The sequence below is a fragment of the Mizuhopecten yessoensis genome, unplaced genomic scaffold, assembly GCF_002113885.1.
Source record: "Mizuhopecten yessoensis strain PY_sf001 unplaced genomic scaffold, ASM211388v2 scaffold2329, whole genome shotgun sequence".
NCBI lineage: Eukaryota > Metazoa > Mollusca > Bivalvia > Pectinida > Pectinidae > Mizuhopecten > Mizuhopecten yessoensis.
In genome coordinates, this window is record NW_018404492.1 from 797,113 (window position 1) to 814,786 (window position 17,674).

General features: G+C 36.5%; 1 protein-coding gene across 1 annotated transcript; it reads left to right on the forward strand.

The window, feature by feature from the left end:
- Positions 1 to 775: 775 nt before the first annotated feature.
- Positions 776 to 16,683, forward strand: LOC110445715 (neuropeptide receptor 15-like). Its single transcript, XM_021490492.1, has 2 exons — positions 776 to 1,149; positions 15,951 to 16,683. The coding sequence occupies exons 1-2, from the start codon at positions 776 to 778 to the stop codon at positions 16,681 to 16,683; spliced, it is 1,107 nt and encodes a 368-aa protein (XP_021346167.1).
- Positions 16,684 to 17,674: the final 991 nt, after the last annotated feature.

Genomic DNA, 17,674 nt, shown 5'->3' on the forward strand with positions numbered 1-17,674 from the left:
TTTGAAGAATTAGATAAATTTAACAGAATAGAAAATAATTGTTCCGAAAGTGCATGCTTTTAACAGAGCGCGTTAAATAAGAGAGATGTATTTGATTGGTATTGGCCATGGATATTAAGGATTGAAACCTAAGGTAAAAGATTCTTGTCACTACTTAAGTACCCAGCCTTTTTACTAATTTGATACCCAGGGTCCCAAGGCATTAATCGAAAGCGGAGGCGAGAATCCAACTAGGATAAAAATGCATTTATTAATTCGGTGCCTCTGAAGACTCGGCCCTATAGACTGGTGATGGTGATTGATATTTACTTCGACTTTTGCTCTATGAACCAGGACGAATAAACGGCTGTGGTACCGTTATATAGACACAGAAACGGTTGCGTTACGAGTATAACGAGGAATAGACTGCAGTAGTGCGGTTTGAGGGATAGACAAACGGTACGATGACGGACATACCGTTTCAAAGACCGTTACACTAATGCACTTTGCTATCGGTACTGTAGGCAGAACTTGATGATACTTGCTAACGGCGGGCTGAAACAATCCAGGATGTCAAAGTTGAAAGCAACTTGCAGCAACTATCATTGATTTATCGTTTATGAAATGTTCCAAACAAAACTGATGACAACTAAACTTTGGGATGCGGTCACACAACTGTACGATGGCAGTCAAAATGTTGGATGTTTTCTAAAATAACAAAAAAAAGGAAACAAAGATAGCTACAAATTTAAGTGTTATTAAGTATTCGAAACGAATTTTTTATTTTCTCACCAAGATGAACTCCACGACTGGCGAAGGATTGAATTCTACTGTAATTGACGGAGGACTTCCGAATGTCAGTACGGCAAATATCATCGGGTTCTCTATTGCATTTTTCATCGTAGGTGTTACAGGTATCGTTGGGAATACTCTCGTCATTTACGTCATACTCGCTGACAAGAAGATGAGACAGTCTATGACAAACATGCTCATCATCAATCTTGCGATAGCCGATGGGATAGTTCTGGTTTTTGGGATACCGGAAATAGTACAATTTTTGCTAAATCGAGGCTGGATACTTGGCGAAGTGATGTGCCGACTGGAGAGAACTTTCCTGGTCGTAGGGCTATATGTGTCCGTAATGACACTAGTTTCACTTTGTATTGAAAGGTAAGTTATCCTTTTTTTTATTGGCAATAGCTTTGATCAATCATTTTTGAAAAGTAAAAGTATACCATGTAGGACTTTAATAAAACATAATGGATAAGAAATAAGCAAAATATAATCAACAAATTTGTTCTGAGTGTATAATGTTCTGCGGGGTCAGACCGGGGTTCGACCCATGGGCTTCAGATTATTCTGTCATCGCTGAAACCGATTAAGTTACCTCGACAATGGAAGTGTGCGAGCCCAAATGTGCTGCCTTTAGTTAAAGGGATTTTAGTGTAACAAGAAAAAACGACAGTGCAGTGGGACAGGGATCGTTGATTTTAAACAAAAATCATACATTGATGTTTGATACCACAAAAACAAAAAAAAAACAAAAAAAATTGTTTCATGAATTGATCTTTAATACAAAAAAAAATATAGAAGTTTAATTGCTACCCGATATGAACATATTGGAAATAAAGTTAAAAGAATACACACGGACATTTGTGAATAAAATTCAATTTCTATACAACATTTCAAGTCACCTTCTTAATTTTATATGTTTAATCATTTGCCGACATGATATAAAATATAAACTTTATGTAGCTTGAATATCATAACAAAGCTACTTTATGAGAGTGCATTACGACTCCATGAACATTATTATTTTTTTATTCGGTTTGCGCCCTATGTCTTCTTCCGTGATAACAATTTAATAGCTAAAATACCATACTTCTGTAACTACTACTCCGACTTTATGAATCGATTTAGGTGTAAATGATTTGGTTATATATGAAGCTTTTAGAATAATCTTTCTATTGATATTGTCGTTATTATGATTGCCACGATACACACAATGGAATTACGTCACAGTTAGGCGAAGCCGCTAATTACAGATTATCATATGACAATTTCAACCCGAGGCCCCAGTATCAGCTTGTGAAGCTGGAGGTTTAGGGGCCCACAGGCTGTATGCATGTTTTAAACTTCATTTATTTAACAACTATGAAACAAGTTATTCTAAATTATATAATTCACTCTTGTTAACCCGGATGTTAGCGCGCGTGGGGTCTTGATGTGGGAGAAAACCCGGAGTAACCGGAGAAAACCCACGTGGGTGACCCCAACCTTTTTACGACCAATCGGGGAGTCGAACACCGGCCGCCTTGGTGAAAGGCAAGTGCGCTATCCACTGCACCACCAGACCACTCTTTATATATGTAATAAAACAGGTCGACAAAATAAACGGTTATTATTTTAGATTGCTAGTGACATTATATCTAAGATAAGTGATGATGTTATGTCTTAGATCACTGTGATCTTTTGTTTTAGATTAATGTTGATCTTATACAAATGTATCTAAGATCGCTGATGGCGGTGTCTTAGATAAATGATGACCTTGCGTGTAAGATCGCTGATGATCTCGTCTCTTAGACCGCTCTTGACCTTATGTGTTTGATCGCTTGTGGCCTTATATCTTATATCACTGCGATTTTATGTCTTAGGTCAATGTTGATATTATGTCTCAGATCGCTGGTGGCCTTATGCCTTAGATTACAAATGGGTTTATATTTAAGATCGCTGATGACTTCATGTTTAAGATCGCCGTTAACCTTATACCGTGACCCTGCAGGTAGGGCGTAAGAATTGTACCTGCTGCCCCAATTGCATGATCGTAAGAGGCGACAAAATTTGGGATCTTAACTTGTTTTTCTTCTTTCTAAACAGCTTTCTTCCTCCTAATGTCTCCCTTGACAATGCCTCACTTTTGGCCTTTAGTTGAGCGTTCGCCCCAGTGAGGAAGGCTTTGGGTTCTGTCCCCTGGCCGAGACATACCAGAGTCTGTAAAAATGGTAGTTTCTACTCCTGCTTAACGCTCAGCAATTTAGGTGAGGAACGATTGGTTCGCCCGTAATCAGTATAATGTGACCGGGTGGGTGTCTTCGGCAGAATGTTTCAGTGAGGTAGCATTATAAAGTCGGCATCAGTTCCGCACTATCACAGGTAGTAAAACACGAAAATAACGCAGCCTCCCAAAACACAGACGCATACACTATGCACACAGGGGAGGCCGTCCTCACCAATGACCATAGCTGTTGATAGGACGTTAAACAATACTAAACCAAAACCAAACCAACCCTTATATCTTAGAACACTGGTGACGTTTTGTCCAAGACCGCTGGCGACCTCATATCTTAGACCGCTGCGCTTATGTCTTAGGTCGTTTGTGGATTTACGTCTTAGATCGCTGTAGATCTTACACCTAAAGGTCGCTGATAACGTCATGTCTCTGATCACTTCTGACCTACGTCTTAGATAGCTATTGATCTCACACCTAAAGGTCGCTGATAACGTTATGTCTCTGATCAATTCTGACCTACTGTCTTAGATCGCTGTGGATCTCACACCTAAAGGTCACTGATAACGTCATGTCTCTGATCACTTCTAGCCTACTGTCTTAGATCGCTGTTGATCTTACACCTAAAGGTCGCCGATAACGTTATGTCTCTGATCACTTCTAACCTACTGTCTTAGATTGCTTGTATATAAGATCGCCGTTGACCTTATGTCTTAGAACGCTGGTGTCGTTTTGTCTTAGGTCGCTGCTTACATTATGTCTTAGATCAATTGTGGCCTTATATCTTGATACAATAGCTGGTAACGTTATGTGTTATATCGCTGGGGACCTAACGTCTTATACTGCTACTTACCTTTTGTCTTAAACTGCTGTTGATCTCTAAGATAGTTGGTCACGTTATGTCTTCGGTCGCCGGAGAACTGTTGTCCTAAATCGCTAATGAAGTTATATCTTAAATCTCTGGTGATGTTTTGTCTTAGAATCCTTGCGACCTTACGTCCGTTTTGAATCTTATGTTCTTATTTCTTTAGAACGCTTGCGACGCTATGTCTTCGGTAGCTGGTGACGTTATGTCTTAAAAGTCGCTGGTGACCTTTTGTTGTAATTTGCTGTTGATCTTATATCTAAATTAAATGATTACCTTATGTTTTATTTTACTGTTTATGTATCAGGTCACAACAATACATTATGAATAAAACGCGTACTCAATTCATATCATCTTAAAAACATTGATAAGCTGATATCTTAAAAAAGTTATTTTTATGATGAGCAGCTTCGTAACAACGAACATTAGTTTACACGTATAATTAATTCGGAAGTATTTCTACCGAACGGCCAGGTGATATTTCAATGAAATAAATATTTATAGCGCACCAAACGTTCTGAAGACACAGTTGACTTTGACATATATACGCAATCAATTACCTATATGTATGCTTGACTAATCTGAAAATTCCTCAGATTACACCAATAACCAGCTAGAATCGACGATGTAAAGGACATGAATATTTGAATATGCAAGAAGTATTGAAGAGGAATTATTCAATCAGCGGATATATATCATGGATTTCTCTAGCTTCTATCACTAGTCTTACGTGTATGCTCGTATTATTATTCTGGCAGAGTTACCTCCCTTCGTTATCTACTTTCGATGTACATATATTGCCGCTTTAGCTTGACTGACAAAGAGGACGGGTAATGCTCTGTCGGTAGATCTTATCGCTATAGTCTGATTCACAAAAAGGATCGAGAATGTAACCATTTAATGAGTTGCAAACAGCTGTGGAAGAAAATAGTATTGAATAGCCGATAGATAAATGGTACCTAGTACTAAAAGGCTAATGTAGTTGTTACTTTAGCAAGTCTAAGACTGTTTGTACATTTTACAACATTTTCTAATTTCACCAACATAACCTGCTGTTGTTAATCCAGTGTAACCTATCAATGTACTTTATGCGAGTAATCAATGTATTTTATGCGAGTAATCAATGTATTTTATGCGAGTAATCAATGTATTTTATGCGAGTAATGACATGAATGTGTGTAAGTATATGGTTTGTTTATCATTGAGCGAGGGTAACAGTTCTTTAAACTTCAATTAATTCAATAAATATTATTCAAAAAAATATTCAAACTGTTGATTAGTAAAATATGTATCAACTGTCCAACATAACCCCTATGTTAAACATTTACTGTACTATTTTGATATCACATGCTGTAACCAGAATTGGAGAAGACTTCATAGGCTCCAACCTGTTGTGGAAAACAATAAAATATCTTGAATTGAACAAGTAAAGGGTACTGAGAAGTTTTATATTGTTAATGTTCGCATAGTCACCATTCTGAAATAAAATTTGGAGGAGTTCCATGAAATTCAGATTCTATAGAGTTCTACAGAATTATAGTATATATGTAGTTCGGAATTTGAAAATACAAACATAAACAGTAGAACTAGGGACGAAACTGCTATATCCAGTAACACCTCTCAAGATCTCCTGTGGGATAGATTGGAATTTTGTACCGTATCTAGAGTATGGGCCAAGTCGATGCAAGATTTTACAGAACACTAGATCTTCTCCAAGGCAAGAAAGCATCCAATTACAACTCATAATCCCTGGAATATTTCTCCAGGTAACGGAACAGTCGCTGTAGTAGACCTATAGTACTGGGAGGAAACTAATGCCACTAACGTCTCGCCTAGCGGGACCGACCTTGTACAGTCACTGTACGCATAATATAGCATTTTTTTAAAAGTAATTTTGCTGATTTGTCTACTTACACTGAGTTATTACACAACTGGGGTACACTTGTCACAAAACAGGTACTCACGATATGTGGATGCAGCAAATTGCTGGTCATTATGCTTGGCGATGCCGATAGCTGACGACATGTGACAGTAGTAGACGAGTATTTAACCCGTGCTTGACCTATCTTAGAAAATCAACAGTCGACTTGAAGACGGCATATTATAAACGGAAATAAAGTTGTGGTTTTGTTTGCGAAAGTATTTAAGGTAGGGAATGTCGCTGTTCAATCTTAGGTCATTATGCTGAAATAAATTAAATAATCAGAACGTTGCAAATTTTAAAGCGGGTACAGTTAAAAGAAGTCCTCACAGATCTAGCAAAATGCTCAGGTAATTGGTTAAAAAAGTCGTAGATTGCAATTTGAAAACTTTATTTTTATAACTTGCATTTAAAACTACAAATGCATACGTTTATCAGCTAAAGTTAAATAAATGGAGATGATCAATATTTTAATTTTGGCTCGTAAATGTTTAAACGATGGTATTTATCGTCTGAATTTTGTTTAACCAATCGGAGGGTCGCAAATTTTAAGTCCGTTCTGCACGATGTAAAGAAAAAGATTGCATAGTATTGAAGTTTCATTTTGTGTTACTATATATAGCTTCTTGCTTAACACGCACACGATACGAAAAGAGCTCGCGCTCGCTATAAAAGCAAATACATTAATTCTATCCCTGTGACACATGTATGCTGACACTGTCTTAAGTGATTGACCTGGCTTGTGTAGTTACGTTAGGGTATATTTTGTGATTGCATGTGTTATGTTGTGGTCATTCTATACATTTTACTCAACGTTTGGTAGATCGCTTTGTTTTCATCAGATGGATTCTGCTCACCAACGAATGCTTCAGTAAAAAAACCCATGGTAAACTACAATCCACGTTATATCGACAAAGCCACAGAGAGTCTCTAAAAGGAATTAATGTAGAGTCATTAGACTTGTTAACCAGAATAACCTCTGGTTTACCTCTACCGGTGTGACGCCCTATAAACTAAGGTTAAGGGAACTCTCCCTAGACGAGAAGGCAGGACGTGGCTAGTACAAGTATTTCAACAGTGTGTCAAGTGTACGGATGTCTATGAAGGTCAAGTGTACACTGCATGTATACATTTGGCGTCCTTTATATTGTAGACATTGTAAACCCGCACGAACATTTCTCTCGGGTCACTGACATGGTATACAACTATGGCTTTCTCTAGATCTCTGTCCCTTATTTACATATATGTCAATGTCGTTTTGTACCCTTATCAAGTCTTTTAAGTACCAGACAATCGATGTATAGTGCTACACGTAACTATCATGTCTACATTTACTCTCCATCGATAAAAGATTACATAAGGACAGTTTAATGGCGCTAACCTTTATTAGGTTTGACGAGAAATTTTTATCTCAATGTGGAAACTACGTGTTTCTCCTATCTAAATATTTACAATACAGTTCACTTATTCTGGTCAGCGTATAATGGTTCTTAATGTGTACAATGGAAAATACTTTGTCGATCTTAACATTTTATGACAAACTTCAAATTAACAACTTATCGCCATCTTATGCGATTTACTTTTCAAGTGCGTTGATGAGAAAATATTGATTTTATAGCAAGTTTTTCACTGGACTTTCCATTTACTGATTTGGCCTTCAGGGTGTCTAGAAAACAACATTAGTATATCAAGCTTATTTCAAAGCAATAGTGATAAAATAAAGGCAATACGTGGTTGCGGATGTATTCCATGTTAAACTCTGGGAAAGTTTAAAAGCTGATGGCGGGAGTATATGTTCAGAGCTTCTTACACCGGGGTCTGATCAAAAGATCGCAGACAAGATACTAAGTCAATTCTACATAAATCTAGTTCTGAGCTTATCTACATATATCTAATAAAGTTTAGTGCCATTAAACTGTCCTTATGTAATCTTTTATCGATGGAGAGTAAACGTAGACATGATAGTGACGTGTAGCAGTATACATTGATTGTCTGGTACTTAAAAGATAAGGGTACAAAACAACAGTGACATATACATTTTCGAAAACAATTACATCCCATTAAACAACGAGTGCATGAGGTTTAGAAAACAGCCCTATCGTGAACGATAAAATACTGATACAAATAATCATTCAATAAAGGATAATGTTAATTAATGTCAGGCATTAGGTCATGTTTCCTCGCGGAGGTGTTTCTCCTTCATCACGTACGACAAGCCGTCATGCTGTGAATTAAATTGGATATTTGATAATGGTTTTTCCTGGTTGGAATAACAGAAGTGTCGTGTGATCAACATCTAAGGACGTCATCGTAAACTAAAACGGTCCTTGCTATCTGGACAATAATAACAATGAAGGATAGGCCAATAACAGCAATCAGTTCCGATCAGTTTGACTTCAATAGAAGGTCATACAATAAAACTTACTGATAATATTCATAAAATATAAAATAAATGCGAATGAAATTGAGAATGAGCAACGGTTTTTCGTTCAATAAAAAACGTACCACACATATTATAGTGAAGAAGATCTTATTTAAAAGATATGTAGAGATGTCTATAAACCATTTATCAATGTCGATTTCTTTAAAAAAAATGACTACAACTGTTAACTTATTCTCAACTAAGCAAGAATACATTTCAGCTACTAAAACATCGTTGATTGATAGTCAACCAGCAGAGTCCTTCATTTAAGTTGCAAAGCATGGAAGTGCCTATTTGGAAATGAAGTTTACGGATGCAGAAAGCCCAACAAATGTATAACGTTAGTTAAATGTTTGCCCCTTAGTTTCGGTGCTTTTTTGTTATGCGAGACATATCGACTATACTAACCATAACACTTTTCCTTTGCAATTTCACAGCATCAAAAGAACGAAAAGACCAAGACATTTTGGCGACAAAACTAAATTTAGGGAGCGCTATTTTGCGTCCTGCTATCTTTGTGTGCGGAAAGCAGATAGAACAAAAAAAAATCCGCTTATTATGATCCCATAGTGACTTTGTGTCCTTTTGGACCCTATATACGACGGCAATGAAGCGATAGTCGTCGTTCTGTCGTCTCCTGCAACGCGACAAAACGAAGACACAAATTAGCAAAAATCAATGGTACTGCTTTGTGTTATTTAGTATCTTTGTTATTTATTGTTTGAGATGATTCATATGAGTTATCAGTAGCGTGTTCCGGCCTCGTGATATATGGTGTTTGTGTGATATTGCTGTTGTGTAATTAAGTTAATAGAGACAGACATCATCAATGACCTTGCTAGCACGACGAGAAAAATGAAACTGTAATGGTTCGTTATTCTGTAAGTTGACTTTAACATGTAGACAAGAACACTTATTGAGGATATAATAAAACCTAGCACGTGCGTCATATTCTCACGGGAGGCGTTAGAAGATAACTGGTTGTTTCTTTACTTTTCATGGCAGTAATATTTCTAGCAAAAACATATTTCGATGCGTTTTCAATTAAATTATACAACACTGTATACACTATGATGTACAAATACATTATAGCGGCGACTCTTGGGGCATATCATGGCTTAGTCAGTTGTTTTTAGCTGGTTAGAGACACCGGTCCTTTGCACTCTTGAATTGACAAAGGAAACACATGTTTTCGAAAGCTCGCAAAGGAAGTTTTAATTACTGGATGTTCAAAGCAAACTGATGAATCTCATTCCGAATACATTATCAACCTCTAATAAAAACCGAAAGCGACGAAAATGTATCGGGAAGGTAATCATTTCCTGTTTCGCAATTAACAGTGTACACTGTCTTTCTGTCTTTATCATGTTTTGTCTTTTTTTAATGGCCTGAGTCTATAATGTTGATAGCCAGTTTAACAGCAACCGTCATATTGCTTCGACAACAAAAGGATACATATAAAACATTAAGGAAACAAAGAAATTATCTTTTGTCTAATCAAATATCCAATATTTGGAAATCCAGCCAAGATAATGACTGAAAAAATACTCAGCGTAAGTTCAGCCCTCTCTGGTAGACAACTTTGGTAGATAGTGTATCAGATAACAGGATGCATACCTCTCCTTGAAATCCTGATATGTAAAATAAGGATCAGGAATAGCACATGCACTACATTATACTTGGAGGATGAGGAAACGGCAATTGACCTTCGCGAAAGTAGTTTCGTCTGCCATAAATATTTTAGTGAGGTAATTATGATCGTAATTCTGCAAGTAATTGAAATGAACAGGTGAAGATAATTTTATGGTATCTGCAGAATTAATGAAAAGTGAGTATTTTTTAAATTCGTTTTTCGTATAAAATGACAAGAAATTTTCATTACAGATGAAGTTGAAATTAAACGAGCTGGCTTCTATCTTAATACCTTCTTTTACATCATTTGTATACATTCATTCTCAACAGAATAAAACCAGATCAGTTAAAAGTCGAATACGTTCGCCCTAGCTTGTAAACATCTGTTAAAATGTAGTTCTACCAAGTTCAAAAATAATGTGGACGTTAAAAGCCACCATTTAACTATCTCTTGCTGTTAGTGATATCTTAATAAGAAGAAAAAAACTTCTTTTCAAAACGGGATGTTCGAACATTGCATTACCGTGTCCCCGTCTTCCTATGACCTTGGCTGTTACGAGGACGTTAAACCTCAAACAAACAAAGAGTATTAACGTTTGCCAGTTTAAAACTGAAACGGCTGCACCAAACCTCTGTGAGGCTATTAAGTATTGGTAAAAGGCATGGTTAACCAAAAGTGATTTAAAATATTGAGGCAGATTCAAGGTTGTGCAAAATATTTTAAAATCAACATTTGGTTGATGTCTTTTCGTCAATATGCAGCACCAGCTTAATGTTATTGTGCTCGAATTCCGTCCTTTCTCTGGTTAGTATGGTAGATACTAGTTTGAAAGGAGATTTAATTAAACAGATACAATTCCCTTCACTTAATCATTGTTTAGAAGGAACCTTCTGAAATCTGAAGCGTCCTTATTTGATTCGCTACATTGTTTGAATACAGATATATCATTGGTCAATAGGTTATCTCTAGAAATTGTCGATGAAGTAATAGAACACGTCATATTGAAATCATTATAAAATTGTAAGGAGCAGCTGGCTTCTACGCTTTAAAAACAACTGATCCCGAATCAGAGATGTTGGAAATAATGTTATTTCGGATATAAACCATGTGTTTTGCAACCACTGGGTTCGTCATAACTTCTTATGTAGGATATGTAAGCATCTTGTTCTCTCGGGACATTATTTAGGAGATACGTAACCATGTAACTCATAACGATGATAGTCACGTTACAGTCGTAACCTAATGCTGATCATTCCTATGCATATCGGCGCTCGTGAGATTTAGTATAAGTAAGCCAACGTAATCTACAGCAACAAAGCAATCATTCAAACGTAATGAAAATAGAACTGTTGGGACATATAAGGACGTTATTCATCACAAGGGGGCCATCATTATAGCAGCCTGTTATTGAACTAGTCTGACAGGTCGCCTTGGAATATAAATCAGCTTGCGTAGGAACAAATAGAAGTCAGGACGGACAAAGCAATGGTCAAACAGGGTAATACCGAAACATCCGAAGCAGCAATAACGGAGTTATATAGACATGTATATAACATGGCTATGATATTTCTTAGTGAAGTAACCATGAGTCTATTCCGACATCTATGCTCCTTGGTATAACAGCTGTTGCATTAGTCTGAATTCGTAAAACTCTCGGTTGCTGTACAATTATAGAAGTGCATGTATTTCGAAATCTTGTGGTATTTTGCAATTATAAATTGATAACAAATGTAATAAAAGATAGCTTCTTTCCCCTGGTTTCTGCAGATTTTCTGAAATAAAATCACTCTGTCGGGAGTGCAAAACGGATTGGCATGTCTTTGTTAAAATTGGATCATTAAAGAGAATGGTGCACTTGATAGCGAGGAATTTAAATTTGGCATTTGATGAAAGCATGAGTTATTTCGAGATGTAAAACGACATGGATGGAAACGTAACACTGGATTTCATTAATTCATCATTTATATTCATACGTAGCTTAAGGCGCTTCCCTCTAATTATTGAATCATAGAATCATTTGGTATGCGGATGCCATGCTTTGTCATTTCACATAGCAGATTGAATAATTGTAAATATGTGGGAAATGTAAAATATAATCACTTGACAATCTAACATTAACTTTTACTAATAATGTTACTAATGTATTGCTGAAAAAACAATTGTGTTTGAGTGATTATTTCAGTGTACTCTCTCAGCTCTGACTCTTTTTAATTTCTGCTACAAGGCACTTTACGTATATATATATATATTAAGACTACAGTAACGGCTTCATATCACTTTCTTTCTCGGAAAGCAAGAATTATATTTGCATAGGGGTACATTTCTCTTTGAAACTTCTTCAACTTGAATATGACTAATATGATCAATTTAAAAGGCGGGTGGCGGCGATGCCGTATAAGACGCTTACCCTTCCGGAACGCCAATTCTTTTTCCTTGTACTTTTCAAAGGTCTCTATACAAATATATTATTATTTATTTTGTATTTTCACATGTTTTATGGATGTTGAGTTTGAAGTAAAGTTCTCAGGACACTTCAGTATTATGCTTTCATGACCTATCGTGACGTCGTTAAATTATAATGAGAAGAAGACACAGCCTTTGGTTACAGTATGATACCATGACGGAGGCAATTGATATAGAACCATCATTGCGGGCTTCATCTTCGAAAATTACCCGGAAAACGCACAGGGTTTTGCATAATTTGAAGTTTTTTCATTTGGTGTATTTGCGTTATGTAGCAAATAGGCAGGTGTGTTTATTTTATTTATATATTTATCTTTTTTTGTTATTAATTTGCGAACGCTATAACGGAAAACGAAATGAAACATATCAGCGACCAAAGAATGAATGCAAAATACAAATGAATATTTTTGTATGGATAACACAAATGGGCAATTGCGCAGACTCAGTTATATGAAAGTAGGGTTGGCACGGTATTCTAAACGGAGTTAGCTTGACACAGTATACAGTTGCTCTACTGCGATATTGAATCACTAGTCGGTCTGTAATGTAGGCCAACTCACAAGAGGACGGAGTTAACCTGATAGACCCAGGTGCTTGATAATCTCCAGCCAATTCTGACGCGTAAGAAAGGGAAATGTTCTATTGAAATTTATAAGATATATTCGTACGAACGGAGTGCGCCTGTCACACTTTGATGGTTAATGTACAGCCCTTGGTCAGCGATAAGGAAAATTGCTATGACGGGGGAAACCATTCTCCATCAAAGGCGACAGCGGACAAGCTTCAGAGTGTACCATTTGGCGAAATTAACCTACAGTGAATAACAATAATTACAAACTAGTAGCGTCTGTCCCCGGAGACCCTACCATTGTATCAGACGCTGTCAGACTGGGTTTGAAAATGGCAACGCACTCAAACCCCATGGCCACTGATACTCGTCCGTCATTGCTCCAATGATTTGACACTGGAACCGAAAACGAGGCACAGTCGACGCTTCCGCCGTATTAATCTCGGTGCTATAGAAACGGAGGATAATTACACTAAGTTTAACATGTTCATTTCAGCAGGATCGCGTTAATTTAGCGTGCGAGTTTCATTAACAAACTACGATAAGAGTTATACAGAAATAAAATTGTTTTCTTCGTCAAAATGGATAGATTACAATAAGTTCATGCCCGAGAGGATGATGTCAAGGAAAACAGATATTGAGTATGTAATCCTGAACAAAAAAACAACTTATTTCCAAATTAGCTTAATCAATCTGTTTAGAATTGATACGTTGTACAAGGATAAACACGAACATTCTTTCATTGGCTCGGAAATGACTTCAGGAGGATAACGGTTCTTTCTTCCTTGGAATTGAATATGGAACTTGCGTAGCACTATCGTATTACATTGTATATCAAATTATACATTCGCATGCAAGACACGCATCACCTGTGTAGAATATGTGTCCTACATGACCGCACTCATTGACATCAAGCTGGAGAACTACCGTATATTTCTTGTCTATTGCCATTTTCGTTACACCGTCCGCACATCTCAAATTACTGTTTTATATGAAATAAAGTCTACAGATTTGGTGACGTCATTGGTAAACTGTTTAGTATCTGCTTGTGTTTTAATTTACACTCCTTACTGATATTTCTATTTTAAGACCCCGGTTGTTTGACTCGCCATTCTTTTGACCTTATAACCATGACGAGATAATTAGGGACGAAATGGTTATATGGTGCAGAACACAGTTTTCTACTGTTGACGTCACTTATAGATACTTCGTTACTACGTATTTAAGTGTCAGTTTTACGTCACAAGGTTGGCAATTCTGATAAACTCTCAGCCTGTGAGGTTTGATCGTAACCTTGTAGACTAATTTTTTCTTGGTAAGATGTACATGAAAATTTATTTGTAGAATTTGTTACCGGTTTTAGCCAAAAGTTGCTAATTCCAAAGGTTATAAAGGACAGGCATGACTAACAACGTTAGGAGGCACGGTAGTCTAGTGATATGATGCCGGGCTCGTGACCGAAGGGTTGCGGGTTCGAGTCGCGGTACGGCACTGTGTCGTATCTTTGAGCAAGAAACTTAACTCCGCTTGTTCCAGTCTACTGGAAATGAGTACGTGGTTGGGCAGTGCTAGAATTGTTGATTGCTAGCTTTGAGCGCCGAAATGGCAGCAACGGAGAAAGATCTTGGCTGGTTGCAAAGTCCCTATAACCACGGATAATAATTTGTGAACCGCTTTGAGACGACCTACGCACTAGGTTTTGATAAAGTGGTATATAAGAACCTCAAATTATTATTATTATTATTATTATAACGTTACAAAGCAGGAATGTTTCCCTCTTGGTGCATTTTAAAATCTGCTTCGGAATACTTTAGACGTGGATGTTTATGTTTCGGAATACTTTAGACATGGATGTTTGTGTTTTGACCTTCAATACATACAACCGATGAATCTTAAATGAACCGAATGGCCATAGTGCAGTAAGTGTTTCTTTGTTTAGTTTCACTGCATCAACTCACTACATTGTATGTTTATTCCTTACGTCGTGTTTATAGTCATCACTTCCACGATATCCCAATGGTACCATTCGTCATTCTGATGTGTATAGCTTTTTGATTTCCAACGATATCAAGTGCTCCATGTTGGCCTTATAATACTCTAAATGCCGAATAGTCCTCAACGAAAAAAGAGGCTTTGAGAAAACCACTCAAAATGAAATGTCAGAATGATAATAAAGATTTTGGGTTGCTTAATGATGTTAACTTTTCATAGGAACACGGCAAGTGTCAGTCGGATTTTTATAATCATTCCTGAAGTCGTACATTGTATTTCTATCAATCACTCTCACGATGTCCCAATGGTACCATTCATTTATCTGATGTCTATAGCTCCTTGATATCCAATTATATCAAGTGCTCCATGTTGGCCTTATAATACTGTAAATACCGAAAAGTCATCAACAAAAAAAATGAAGCTTTGAGAAAACCTCTTAAACTTTAATGTCAGAATGATACTGAAGATTTTAGGTGGTTTAATGCTGTTAACTTTGATAAGTAAACAGTAGCGTCAATCAGAACAAATATTTGAAGTTGATGTGAAGGCAGAGAATGGACAATAATAACAGTTTGCTGCAAGCTAGACTTTTACAGTACCAGAACATCTAACATAAAACACTTTTGATGTATACCTTCAAGAGTTACATGTTAATTTTTTTACATGTTTTGTCAGATTTGTTTATAAATGATTTGTAAACGGTTTTAGATTTCACAGACATTGCACACAACAAACACGTTTGTCACATTGTCCATTCATTTAGAAGACACGCAAAGGGCATGTGAAATATGTTGACAAAGATATTGTGGTATTAATTTTTCTTAATCCTTACTAGAAAATGCATCCAAATAAGTCATTTCAATTATATTAAATATGAGACGTATCTGATCGGCTGATCTACTGAGTCGTGACGTCATCTCAATACGATTAGTGACGTCATGTTGATCATTTGCATATCTTTAATATATGATGGACTCTCTTATTCTTTCCTTCTCACTGCATGGTCAAGGGATAAGAGTATAATCACAGTATACATACTGTTCCAAACTATAAAATGTCAACTTTATGTTTTATAATATATCTTATTTTCTTTGTTTCAGGTACATAGCAATCATCTTCCCGATAAAAGCCCATCTGATGTGCACTCGGCGACATACACTAATTGTGATAGTGGTAATTTGGACGCTGTCTATTGGTTTCGGAAGTCCAACTTTAATGTTTAATCAAGTGATATCCAGCTATCGTTACCACGACACGATACAGTTCTGTCAGATCATACTCCCAGGACATGGCATGAGCAGTTACCTCCTCTACAAATACGTAGAGGCGGCGCTGTTTTACTTTCTCCCACTCATCATTCAGGTGATATGCTACATCGTGATCGGGAAAACTCTTTTCATGGGAGTAGAGGAGCTTCATGGCAATGGTCGTCAGAACGTTGATCACAAACGTTTGTCTGACGCTCTTAAACGACGGAGAGCTGTGGTGAAGATGCTGATCGCCAGTGTTCTTATTTATTTCCTCAGCTATTCTCCCCATCAGATCCTCCTTGTGTACAACACCTTCTGGCGCTCATCCTTCCAGGACACCTGGGTTTACCTTGTGTTCGTTACTATTCTAGCCTACGTCAACTCAGCTGCTAATCCAATCCTTTACTGCATCTTCAGCCAGAACTTCCGGCGCCATTTCGCCGACTTGTTACTCTGCTGCTTACGTTCGAACTATGAAACCTCTAGTGGTAAAAATAATGTTCTGACGCTTAATTCAGAATATACTATACTGTTAAAGAGAAACACTCATAGCAAAAATGCGTACGGTATTAGTGATGTTTAATAGAGAAATATGGTTTCATTGACAAAAAGGAGGTTTTTAAACGTTGATGAAGCTCAGTTTTTTTGCGTAAGGTGTTTAGTAAATAATATAATAAGGCGAACATTCGGATGATTTTTTTTTGTGTGTGAATATTAACATATTATTTCTATTTCAGTTTGATATGGGTTTTTTCATCGCAAGATGCATGAACCATATTATGCAGTGAATATAACCATGCTATTTATGTGTAATACTACACCAAAAACAATGTAACAATCGTTGTGACATCAGAAAAAGGTCAAAAGACATGACGTCATGCTATTATGACGTCACATTGTATACAATGATCTTGCATTCAAATTGACGATGTTAAGAATATTAACATTAATGTATAAAAACAAATCTTGCATTCGATTTAATTTGATGTGATGTTATATGATATTTAAAAAAAGACTTTCTCGACTTTTCAAATCTGCAAAATCTCATTTAAACTAGATTTGCTACGTGACTTATCACTGAAGAAACGATATGTCATATATTTATCTAGATCATGATTATTTGATGATTTCAGAGTCTCTATGTGTATATACTTGTTCACGATAATTTGTATGTCAACTGTATTATAGTAAAAAAGATGTTTTGCTCTTTCCTATATCCACATACAATGTACGCTTCATCTCAGCAGCAAAGTAATATGGATGCAGTTAATCATATCGGTCCTCTGAATATGGCTGCAAAAAAAGGGCAAATATCTAAAAGGTTAACATGATGGCCGATTTTCACGTAATAGTCTAGGACACTGTACAACTACTCGCATAAAATGACACAGGACATCATACAACTATTATTATATAATAATGACACAGGACGTCATGCAACTATTATTATATAACGACACAGGACATCATACAACTATTATTATATAATGACACAGGACATCATAAAACTATTATTATATAATGACACAGGACGTCATAAAACTATTATTATATAATGACACAGGACATCATAC